The sequence below is a fragment of the Neodiprion fabricii genome, chromosome 5 (genome assembly GCF_021155785.1).
Source record: "Neodiprion fabricii isolate iyNeoFabr1 chromosome 5, iyNeoFabr1.1, whole genome shotgun sequence".
In the NCBI taxonomy this organism is placed as follows: domain Eukaryota; kingdom Metazoa; phylum Arthropoda; class Insecta; order Hymenoptera; family Diprionidae; genus Neodiprion; species Neodiprion fabricii.
Genome location: NC_060243.1, coordinates 9927759 through 9940713, shown reverse-complemented (window position 1 = coordinate 9940713; position 12955 = coordinate 9927759). Strand labels below are relative to the sequence as shown.

The window sequence follows — 12955 nt, the reverse complement described above, 5'->3', positions numbered from 1 at the left end:
GGCTGAATTAGAAATTGAAAAGATATTTGATTTCAATGAGATTAAAAAAAAAAAAAAAAAAAAAAAAAAAACAAAAAACCACGTTTACGTCTATTTACCGTATGCTGAATACCGAATTCAGCCAATACACAGTCACATAATTCCTACCTATCTTGTCGTTCGGTATGTTTTCTTTTTCTGTTTTTTTTTTTTTTTTTCGTCAACATTTTACACGTTTCCTACTGAATCACACGACGACTTAAAAAAGTATATAGTACAGGTAAGTATATATCGATATTGTTAATAAATTTCACAGTTTCTGTTCTTTTCGCTTCGTTCATTTCCTTCCGGTTTAGTTTAGTTTTTTTGTTTTTTTTTCTTTCTTTCTTTCTTTCTTTGTTTCGTATTTCGTTTCCATTTCATTTTTTTTTAAACTTTTTTTTTTTTTGCTTTAACTATATCACAAAATTATACTGGGCAATAAGAATGGATGTAAAATAAATATAACCTGAACATTAGTGATGCGTAGCATTGAATTGCTGCTGCATACCGGCAATAAAATGCTTTGAATCACCAATTTGAGCTACTTCCATCATGTACGAGCCGTCGGCTACCTGTGCCTGATAAACTCCTCTCGCCTTAGCGTCAACGCCAGGATTTCCACTAACGCCGGCGCCTGAGTTTGCGTTTGCGTTTGTATTTGAGCTCGTGCTCATTCCGCAGCCTCCTCCCTCTCCGGGAGGAAGCCGAGGAGGCAGAGAGGACGCGGTCAAACAAGGTTTTCCCTCCACCTGTCCCTGTCCCTGAACCTGAACCTGAACCTGAACCTGCCCCGTTCCCTGGCCTTGAGCTTTAGCTTGATGCTGGTAGATTTCCTCTTGTCGTTGCCTGTCTGCCATGCTGAGCTCGTGGAAGCTGACCAAATGTCGTTTCAGGTAGAGCTTGGTCTTGAATGGCTTGTTACATAGAGGGCATGTGACACTCTGAGGGTTGTGGATGAGGCGCATGTGCTGACGCAGGTTGGACAAGTTACTGTACATGCGGTTGCACACAGGACAGGGGCGCGGGTCCAACGAGTGCAGTTTACGCAGGTCAGCTGCAACACACACACAACTTGCTCTAACCGGTAGCAGCCCACAGCATAGCACGTTACCACAACATAGCACCACACCTCTTCTCTTTTACTCTTTTTTTTCTCTCTCTTTTTTTATGTAACTTTTTTTTTTTTTTTTCTTTCCATTTACTTTTCTTTTCACACCATACGATATCAAAATACCACCCACCACAGGACAGCAACAACCAGCAAACAGCCCTATTAGCGCTACCCAATTAAGTATATTGTGTGGTGCCTGATATTATTATTATTATTATTATTGTTGTTGTTGTTGTTGTTGTTTTCATTATTATTATTATCACTACAGTTATAGCAATGATTTTGATTTTGTTTTTGATTTTTGTTTAATCATGGTAATGTGAAGTGAGTTACCGATACACGATGTATATTCAACGGAGGAGATAAAAAAGAAACAAAAAGTGAGTTAACGTTTTGTTATCGACACGTCAGAGGTGAGAAGACTGGAGTCTTTAAAGCCATGTATGATCTAGTCGCACAATCGATATTTATGTCTAGAAGCTGACGGCGAAAAATGTATGCACGGCACGTTGAAATAATGACATTATTCCACAGCATCATTTCAAATCGTTTCAATTTTTCCAACCCATGGATGTTTCTGGTAGAGGATTCGAGTACGACAATCAGATTAGCTGAATTATTGTCTATAATGTAATTGCAGCAGTTTTTGGGAATATTATAATTTTATCTTTTCTTTTCATATTAGAAAGAGAAGAATCCTGGCTGACTTGTCTTACGATTCAACTCTTTATAATTGATCATGTTAAGCTTGAGAAGAAAAATGAATAGTAAAATATTTTATTTTTCCTGTATGTATTGAGAAATGATTTCATAATAACAGTTATCGAAAGTTAATGCCAAAGTCTGAGAAAACATACACATATTTACGCTTGTCTGACCATTTTGTAAACCGCAATTTTGTTTTATCCATCATTAATGACAATATTTTCAAGAAATCATTGATATTATACAAAAAAAAAAAAACTACCAGTATTCACGTTTTGATTTGAGAGCGATGACACGCTTCAAAAATTATTTGTCGACTTGAAGTTATCAGTCTATTTCTACTATCAGACATGTCAAAATAAATCGTGGCGTCACAGCTACAAAGTCACTGATAAAATTCTTCTACCTTTCCACCATCCAAGGTACTCAGAATTTGCAAGCATTAAAATGTTCTGTATAATTATCGACTGAGTTAATATGATAATAATTTTAACAGATGTTGTTTTTCTCTTGAAATATAACAATATTGATTTTCTTGTGGAAGACTTGACTGAATTGAAAGCAAATAATCGTAATCACCGATAAGCTGCTGCTTGAATATTTCTTGTATAATGTATTTGGATTGCCTATGTCGAAATAATATGCAAAGGAAAAAAATAAAATAACAATTTTGATCCTAAAGCTGACCACAAAAGTTTCGTACATCATGTAGATTGCAAGAATGTATCGTATTAGGGTGCTTAAAAAAACGTGACTTTCTATAGTTATCCCTTTCGCGATTATTTGATAATGGATTTAAAAAAAAAAAAAAAAAACCTACGACGAGACCTGATTAAACTGTATGTATTACTATTATCAAACACAAAAGCATGATCGTAAGATGATAAACAGCATGAATTTGGACATTGAGTTTTGAGTACACCTGACATGTGGTTTTGCTTATGCTGATTTCTTTCTTTTTTTTTTTTTCTCAACTTGTCAAGCGAATAGCATTAATCAGCGTTGTATGTACAGCATTGCGGTATATGGATTTTTACAAAAAGCATGACAACAAAGAGATGTGACGTAAAATTAGAAAACTGTATGAAAGAACATAAGGAAACAAAAAAAAAAAAAAAACCAACAAAAACGATGAAGTGTAGAAAAAAAAAATAAAAACAAAATGTAAAATATATTATGTACAAAGCATCAAGGAGTGGGACGTAGATAATTTTTAAAAATATTTACACACAGGATATTACGGTTGTTAATAATAAATCATCTTGGGTTATATAAAAACTTTCATACAACACAGCCGACTAGCTGCAAACTGCACTCGGTGTGGACTTTGCCCGTTCTCCAGCCTCTTGAGTGTCAAATGTCTCCTACCGCCTACCAAGACCTACCGAGCTACACACGAGCTTACCATTTCAAACCGTCAAGACTCTTTTCTCCTTCCTTCTCTCTATTCACATTCGATACTTTGATGTAACGGCTAGGTTGTTGCTGTTTGTAATGGTGCTCGCACTACCGTATTATTGATTTCAAACTTCACTCACCCTGTTGCTCCTGGTTCAACTCAGCCCCGTGGGAGGGTCCTGCCATTCCTCCGTCCATTCCGCTTCCTGAAAAGTTACCAACTGGTTAAACTTGAACAGCTAAATCGATAATTCTGAAATTTTCAAAATTATTCAACACTTTGACGCTTAATACAATTCTTGTCTCACTTACCTTGATATGACGAGGGATACGTAGGGAGGACCTCCATGCCTCCGTCCAAGCTGAGGAAACCGCCCGGCAATGCATTGATCTCGGGCTTTGTAGAACAATCGTCGTCGCTGCCATATTCTGGTAATTCTACTTTTGGCTGTAAAGGAAAGCAAGTTGTTTCATAATCTAAGGACGAAAAGACATGTGGTACCGAATGAACTTATACCTATTTATCTGAGTGGTGAATAAGTTTTGTTTCTCTTTTCTATCCACATGTTGCGTGAGACGGGGGAATTTTATCATAAAGCATCACACGTGAGGCTAAATAGCAAGTGTATGAAAACACGAGATTAAGGTTGATGATGTCAGCGCAACTAAACTGTGCAACAAAAATTTACCGTTTTTGAACTTTAGTATGACTTTAAGGTGTTGAGTTTGCAAAATGTAAGAATTTTTGGCTTTATCATGATTTACTGAATTTCAGACACCCCTGACGTTGCGAAATAACGATTTTCACAAAAACGTATCGTTGCGTTAACGTCACGATCATAACCTTATATGAAAATACTCATTATCTGATTTCAAAAATCTGGTAAATAAGTCGTCAAACCAACAAAAACGGCTGTAAAAAATTTCAAGAAAATGTTGATCTAATGGCATCAAAAGATGGAGCAAATTTGTGACTTCTTGTTACTAATCGAGCAAGTAATTAAATAAAAGATTTCTTCTAAACTCGAATTTCAATATTTGTAATAATTGCATGTATTGATTTTTCTATACAAAATGTGAGACACTTTTATGAAAATTCCGAATTTACTGGCAAAACTCTTTTTTCTCGTTTTCGTCCGAAATAGAAAATTAAGAAATTCTACCTTATTATCTCTTTACATTTCGAAATCTAAATGTAGTAAATTCTCGATTGAACTGAGTTTTCGTAAACTCGGCAATGTTTTACAAACAGTCACTTGTTAAATTTAAACAGGTATTGTCCCAAGCTTCACATTACGAATAAATCGTGTTTGGTATCTTCTACTTTCGACAACGATCGATTGTACTTCAAAATAATGTAACTTTAACAAATGTAAGCCCTTCGGTACAGCTGAATAATAAATAGATACACAACTCAACGAATATTACCTGATTTTTGCGCATAGACTACTAATAAGTACTTTGCCGCATCTTAAGGCTTGCTTGCAAAACTGCATTTTTTGTGAAAAAAAAAAAACGTCCCACGTAAGATAACACACCTCCACAATATCGAGATCTTTATAATCAAGCTGAACGTGTGGTTCGATCGGCGGACGAGAACGTTGCGTGGAAGTGGCGCCTGCCGGCACCGTAGGTATTGGACTAGAGTTTTGAGGTGAATCACTTCGTTTGCACAGCCTTTTCAACGGCGGAGGACTCGTTGCCAGTGGACTCTTACTGCGCTCATCATCCAAGCTCGGTGAGATCAGGCCACGGCCGTTTGACGCATGGATATTATTAGTCTTTGAGTGCTACGGATAAAATCATTATTGAAATGAAACCATAGAATAATTGACAAGAATTTTGTGTACGTAGTAAGAATAAATATTCGTTGTTGGGTAAACCAATTTCAATTTATTATTTTATTTATATTATATTTCAGATTCTAAACATTTTTTACAAACCAAGACAAAACTAAGGGATGAAATACCTTTTCGTTGTTGTGTCGATTACTCTGAGAGTCGGTGAGGCCACGGATCTGAAGAGATTCAGCGGTGCGCAGAAAGGTGGGCAGTTCCGCTTGAGAGATATTTACCTCTCCTGCATACATGAACTCCAGCAGCGACTGCAGATGTTCAAATTCGACATCCCTCATGAAGATTATCGGATGTTTACATGGATTTGTCTATAAACAAAATAATTTGCAATGGATGTTGTTCTTGTTACGCATCAATAGTTGTCGTATGCACGTAAGAATATTCACAAGCACACATTCGTATAAACAATAATTCTCCTAAAGCCGAAACGTATATTACTTATTCGCTGTCCATAGTGTTAAATCTTTTAATTTTATTGCGCGAATGAAAATACTTGGTTCTAAGAATATTGATATTGATATTAATTCCGGTACAAAAACATTCCTTGTAAATAATTGTACTGCATTGATAATTCAACGCACATCTTTAAAATTTGATAGGAAACTGAGACTGCTACAATCAATGACTTATTGCTTTGATTTGAAATTGATCGTTGAATGAAATGTATTTAAATATTATACATAGAAAGAAAAACATCTGTTGCGTATGTCAAAACGAAGAAGACACGTCATGGTAAATGACTATATATTGTTGGATTTTTCCCAAATTACGTAATTGTAAAATATTTCTGTATAATTCCATACATGCCTGATCAAGGATAATACTGCTATATTTAGAGAACGGCTTTTACTTTGATGTTCTCTGCAGATTACTGTATCCACAATTTTTTATCCAATTACAATTGAAGAAACTAGTGAATTTCTTATTTATACAGACCAATTCTTGAAAATTGAGCTGCTTTGAATGATATCGCGTATTACCCCATTACCATTACTACAGAACACTGATGAATAACAATGCCAAGGCACTTAATGAAATTAGAATGATTAGAAAATGATACGAATATTTTTCATATTGGGTAACTACAAATTAGGAAAACCACAGAATTCTCGGTGGACTGCAGATGTATAAATTGAAAATCTCTCTCAAAATATATACTCATCTAACTATTTTAGTCAGAGAAATGTCGATGATACTGTATATTGCTTTTTGTCTGAATACCTGATGATGCAGATTTAGAAAGTGTTGCGTAAAAAGAAATTAAATAAAAAACTTGACTAGGTGATACAAATCAGGTTAAATACAAAATGGCCAAAAGTAAAACTGGTACAGGTATACAGATACCTGTATATAAATATGTATAATACAAAACAATGCAATGCATAAAATACAACATAATAATATAATACAATGCTTCATTTGCATTATACCAGTTGCGCAAATATTTAATATATACCATATTAGAAATAAGATGTTTGGTAATAATGGGTATAACGCCAATTACATGTATCGTGCAAGTGCTTGAAAATTCAAAGGAATTCCGACAAGTCTTTAAGTATGACGAGTGAGACTTCAGCATCTGTTACGTAATTTATGGTTGCCTTGGAAAATAAAAATTCATGCATTATATGTATATATAAAGAAATATTAAACACGATTCCATTTAAACGCAAGTTTATAATGGTCAATAATTTAACAAGTATAAATAAATAAATTAAAAATACAATATCTGGTTTTAAATTAGTACAAAAATTGAAAAAAACCTTAAATTTATCATCGCTTTGATTTTGAGGATACGTTTCAATCGTAATTTATGTGGTTTTAGTATATGCAATTAATTGCGATACTCCAGCGAGACGATTTTTTACGTCATATGGTATTGACTACTCTGAAAAAGTGTCCCACAAATGATTCCGAGGCGGTACTGCTCATATCTGACCATATTGTTTGTTACATAACAGAAGGTAATGTCGGCGTCATCGAATAATCTCTCTAAAGAAAAAAAATTGAAAAAAAAAAAAAAATGGAAAACGACAATACTAATCAAGCTGTTCAATTTGGATGTTTGCAAATTAAAATTACTTTGCAATGACCAAACGCTGTAAACTCAGGTTTTCTTTAAAGACAAAAATATGCGACTACGACGCATAAAAGTTTCTTCGCTATAATATCACAGTCTCACGATTTACTCGACGAATTCTGAATACCGTACGAACGAAAAGAAAATTATCCAAAGGCTGATGTGCCGTTAGATATGCGAGGCTGCCTTCAAGTCTGTCGAGAAAAATCATACGCCTGTGTAAAAAATATTACAAACAACGTTATCCAGACCATAAGGACGAGTCGAAGATAAAATAAATTTCTGTTACCAATGACGATTAGGCGAACGAATCGACGTCGACATTTTGAAATACGTTGCGTCCGATTCGCATCTTGCAAGGTATCTTTGGAGATTTGTATTAGCTGTTGGTGGATTTGGCCAGAGAGTGGAAAGATGCATCGGTTGGCTATGAAAAAGATGGGATGAATTTGTAGGGTGAAAAGGGGATGAAAATAAGGATAAACTGTCGTTGTGTAACGAAACGACAGGAATGATAAAAATGGTAAAGCAGACTCATGACGGGGTCGAAGGGTAAAGCCGAACGATCCATGGCGTGCGGAGGACGGCGACATGCACCGATCGGCTTTTTCTCATCGGGAAAAAAATTAGTGGTAGGTGACGTTGAAGGTGGTGGCATGATCTAACCTTGAACAGCTCCTTGAAGTAAGGACTGCAGGCGGAGAGTACGACTTTGTGGGCCTGAAGACGTCTGCCGTCGCAGGCGAAGGTAACGTCGACGAAATCCTCGTCATCGCGAAGGGCCTCGAACTGGCTGGTGATATTTGCCTGAAAGTTGTTCCACCTTAAGCAGAACTGCTGCTGGCTATCCGTCATTCTCTTCGATCGACGACTCCCTTATACACCTATGATCACATATGGGAAAGCCTAAAGTACCGTATAATAAACTAAACTTATTTCTCTCATTACTGTAAAAATGTAAAATGTAAAAAGTGAATCGATGACTGAAGAGGAAACGTACGATATAAATAATGACAATCGATATTCAGGCCGGGCAACTTGACGGCGGAAAAATTCTCCATCTTGACAATTACGAAATTTTTATTAAAACTGCAATAAATCCGCGACAATATGTCGCGAAATGAGTAATGCTAGACCAAATCCGACCGATTTCTTGATCGGAAATCAAGCATACACGTCAAAAAATGCGTATTGACGGTAACTTTCGTACGTAGCAGACGACGCCGTGTATTTCGCGGCGGGTCTAGTATCACGTACTTCCGGCATATGGCGCTGATCCCTGCGGCGTGTACGTAGCTCAGCGGGGCAGCCGAGCGTACTCGATATATCGGTGCTTTTCAACGTCTCGTCAAATGCACGTAGTACCCAGACTGTACACAGAGAAACGTAGAGAATGAGCGACGATATTTTTTAACTGTTAGAGAGCGGAGGGGGGGCGAGCGTAAGAAAGAAAAAAGAAAACACACACACACACACCCACATACGAACGACGAGCAAGGTGTATTTTAAAGGGGGCCTAACCCCGTTTGGGAGTTCGGAAAAACAATCGAGCAGCGGTGGTGTCGAGTGGTGAATCTTGTGTTATAAGGATAAAAATGGCAGTTTTGTGGGGTGTATGAGTGCCAGTGCCAGTGTCAACAAATATACATCTGACCGAGGATGCAACCCGGCTCTGAATTATCGGTGAGTCTCTGCCAATCCTCGCCTCCCGATTTCGCATCCCGAGGCTTACCAAATGCGGGCAAAATCAATGACGCGCGGATAACGATGACTACAAGCAGGCTACTCTTCGACAGGAATAATTCGGAGGACCGAGCTTAACCTAATTTTGCCGTCGCGGATCGTTCAGGCGACCTCGGGGCCTCCTCCTCGGGTTTGCGCGATCGATACGCCGTTTCCAAGAAACGCGATCATCCGGGCACGAAACAATACCCTCGACTTATTATCGCGCGTATTGCAGACGACAAGAGGAAAACATGCGGTCACCGCTTTTCCGCACCTTCTCCTCCTCTCCCGTGTGTGACAGTTTCTTCCCCGCGTCTCCTTGCTTCAATGGCACGCGGTTTCAATTCGTGCAATCAACAGCTGATCTAATCGCCCCACGGCTACGGTTCGTTACATTACGTATCTCGATCGTCGCTCCGATCCGATTGGTAGGTGTCATTAATTATGGGTTCGAAAAACTGCATTTATTTACGCGGTCGGTTGAATCGAGTCTGCATCTACGTTCGGTTGTTTTTCAACGTGCTCCGAGCAGCCCCAGCGTGCTTTGCGGCGACCTTTCCACCAATCGCAATCGCCGTTGGACGCAAAAAAATGACGATCGTTTGTTACCTGGCCCAATTAAAGGCGTGATCGAAAAATCTAACGAGTCTTATGCGGTAGATTTCTGCATTTATTCCCTATAGAGTTGCCTCTGATGGTCTCAGGCTATGCTCAGAGTATGCTCAGAGTTCGCTAGTGCATGCCGGCTCTGATCGTTTTCATGACGTCATACCTGCTTGATAATCACGGTTACGATTTACGTCATGCATACGATTGTTCGCACGGGTCTTACCGAGTTTCGCCTGGAGTCAATAAAACCTGTTCGGGCCCATTTTTCTGTCTGGTGAATCACTCAGAGTCACTTTTCAAACACAACAAAACTTGTCACTGACTTTTCGTCACTCTGTTTCAGATTACTTACAATCTATGCTATGCGAATATTTTGTTCTCATATATATTTCACTTTTTTTTTTGGTCTTACAGTTGTCTCATTATTAGCTATTTAATAATGTAATTGTGCACAGTTAAATTTCTTTTCATTATTCTGTTGATTATTCTTTATAATCGTCAACTATTTGGCCACTGACACGTCAATACGTTTTTTTTTTTTTTTTTTTTATAAAGCTGAAAGAGGTGTCATAAAAGTATAAGCTAGTCCTAGATTTGGGCATCTTATTTTCCAATGCCGAAAACACGCTTATAGTTTTTTACTATTGATCGGTCATCGTCGCTTTGGGATAAAAAATGCTTTTCAAATTCATTTATTCCCCCCACGGCAAATATTAGGATTATACATGAATTGGGAAAGGAGGACAAATCGCCTTTCTTTTCTTATGCGAGCGCAGTAAATCTGAAAAGTTAGCATCGATATTGAAACAAGGTCAATTGATGTTGAAGTTGTAGAAGCTCGTCAAATCTTGGTGACACATCCTCGATTTTCAATAAAAAAATTTCTCTCAATAATATTTGTCTTTCACCTATAATCAAAACCGCAATAGACGGTAAAGTATGAAAATTAAAAGTGTGTCTGTTGTGTACAAAATAATTTTTACAGACTTCAACAAGCAGAGATACGAAATTGAAAAAGGAGTTGAGAAAGTTGACTTGATTTTATTTCAGTTCCTTTTTCGTTTTTCATTGAATATGAGAAACGATGATCAGTACAAAGTCATGCGAAGTTAACTGTAAGCGAGTAAATGATATCATTATATATTTTCTTTTACAGTCACAATTTTGCTTCTTGTACCCAAGATTCGTAGGAAAACAGTAAATTTATGTTATTCGTATATTTCTTGATTATAGTCTTTGCATGAAACGCTCATGGAGAAGCGTTTTATACAATTTTCCTATTTTTGTATTGCTTCTACGCAATGAACGGAATTTTTCAGAGAATGATTTGCACTCTTATATGAGTCATTTTGACTCCACTTAGGATAATTATACTCCCATTTCTTTGTAATATTAAATCTAATCCTAGGAAGAAACTACGAAGAAAAAGAAAAAATATGTAAATAGTATCCGAACATCGATGTTGACTATATTATACCGTGCAAAGCTGATATAGATGAGAAATATATTGTAAATGTATTATCTATTATAGTTGTAACGTCATACCACTTTGAACAATCATTGTTAAACTTGTAGTACACGCATTGATCACTAATTCGCAGCTGCTCCTCAGATCATTATCTCTTATTGCTCGCCTCAGAATGAAATATTTGTAGAAAAAGAAATCGACATCAATTGAACAACCTTTTTAATATTGTATCGTTTTTTGTGTAATTTCAGCAGGCAGATTTGGCCATCGTCTGGTGATCGTTGCGGTTTCCAGTGTGGAAACCGAGACCTCGGTACTAGCTAACGGTAAGTCTGAGTTCAAAAGCTCTATCTCAACGAAGGGAAGTGAGCTCAAATTATCCGCTTATCAATTGTTTGATATGAAATCCCACTTGTTTAAAAAGAACTCTTCAACAAAACACGCTCAGAAATGAGAAATTACCAATACGCGATACACAAATTTGTTGACAATGTGTAATGTGCATTTTATTTTTAAGTATTCTCATCTATCTTGCGATTATTTTACTGGCTGTTAAAGTCCATTACAATTAACTCAATTATTCGATAAAAATAAATGGAAAATAGCGCGTTGCTTTGGGTTTCTAACAACGTATGTCATGGATTTTATTTTATCCATGCATGAGGTTCTAATCAAAATAAATTTCTACAATTTACTCGAAAAAGTCTTTAAAAATATATCATTTATTAGGGAATGTAAGTAGCAACTAATCATCTTTGAAAAATGTAAAAAACTTTCATCTAAAAAAAATTTTGTTTCAAAATTTTGTTTGGAATACTCAGATGTTATACGAATCATTGAATAATTGTTAGAAAATCTTCCAACAGATTAATTTATTAACGTTCGAACAAATTAAGGTTGTTGAATTAATCAAACAGCAATCTCAGATCATGTATACATTGTTTTTCTCATTAATCATCACATTCCGGGAAATACGATATAAAAACTTTCGAGCTCCTTTCAGCAAATTAAAAAAACACCCGTCGATCCTATTCGATTTTTCAATTCACCCTCATATTTTCTCATCAATTCATTTGTATTTAGTCCATACACAGAACTTTTTCGAAAAACGTTATCGAGAATTTTTTTTACGTACGAAACAGTTTGATCGATACACAAAATTCAAGTCATCGACGTACAATTTTACATTGCGCCAACATTAAATCATTGAAATAGTTGCAAGAAAATGCATTGCGAGATTTTCCGGGTTATAGTTAAGAAATGAAAAAAACCAGTCGACGACTGTTCAGTAAGCAAAAACTACAATAGTCATGAATCGCTGTTTAAATAAATCAAATCACCCCCGCATATCGTCGTATATTACATACGTAGATACCGATTGTTACGTAGAATTGATTTGTGAAACTAGATAAGCTGAATTTACGCCACACTTACGTACTACTCCTAGGCTGCTTTATGTTTTATATCCGCACACTGTCCAAATTATCGACCCAAGTGATCCAGTCTTGTTTTCGATTTTAAAAAAGGTTTTTCTATTTATCCGCCACTCGACGACTACATGAATAATAACATGCCTGTGGCAAGAATGAAATGGCGTTGGTTTTGTCGCAATCCACTGTGAAGCACCATAACCACTGAAATGCTACATAACCATTGTGTATCATGTTATTATCAGGCAGCTGGCATTACCTTAATCTTGCTAGATGTCGGCCGGACTTAACAGTGTACAGTTCCTCCCACAAGTTTCTCTGCTTCTTCTTTTTCTTATTCTTACTCTTGTTCGTCTTATTCTTCACGTTCGATCGTTAACAGCTACATGGTGGTATCTCTGATAAATGTATCTATAATATCGATACACCTTTGCTATCGGAACCTGAAACAGGGTCAAAATCTGACTTAAGCCTTTCAGTCATAGTGGGAACGCTACGGTCCCACCTTTTAAAAAATCACCTCAGAGCTCTAATATTGAACCAAGGCCTCTG

General features: G+C 36.7%; 1 protein-coding gene across 3 annotated transcripts in view; it reads right to left on the bottom strand.

The window, feature by feature from the left end:
- Positions 1 to 8163, bottom strand: part of LOC124183868 (protein abrupt-like) — a 158818-nt gene extending 150655 nt beyond the window's left edge. For 2 of the 3 annotated variants that reach the window (XM_046572980.1, XM_046572982.1), the window contains exons 1-5: positions 7838 to 8163; positions 5205 to 5399; positions 4774 to 5025; positions 3548 to 3683; positions 3376 to 3441 (exon numbers count right to left, since the gene is read on the bottom strand). In XM_046572980.1, the coding sequence (XP_046428936.1) occupies positions 3376 to 3441; positions 3548 to 3683; positions 4774 to 5025; positions 5205 to 5399; positions 7838 to 8026 (838 nt within the window). In that variant the 5' untranslated portion in view covers positions 8027 to 8163. Of the gene's footprint in view, positions 1 to 115; positions 1076 to 3375; positions 3442 to 3547; positions 3684 to 4773; positions 5026 to 5204; positions 5400 to 7837 lie in introns of those variants that run through there. The other variant, XM_046572981.1, reaches the window with a different exon arrangement.
- Positions 8164 to 12955: the final 4792 nt, after the last annotated feature.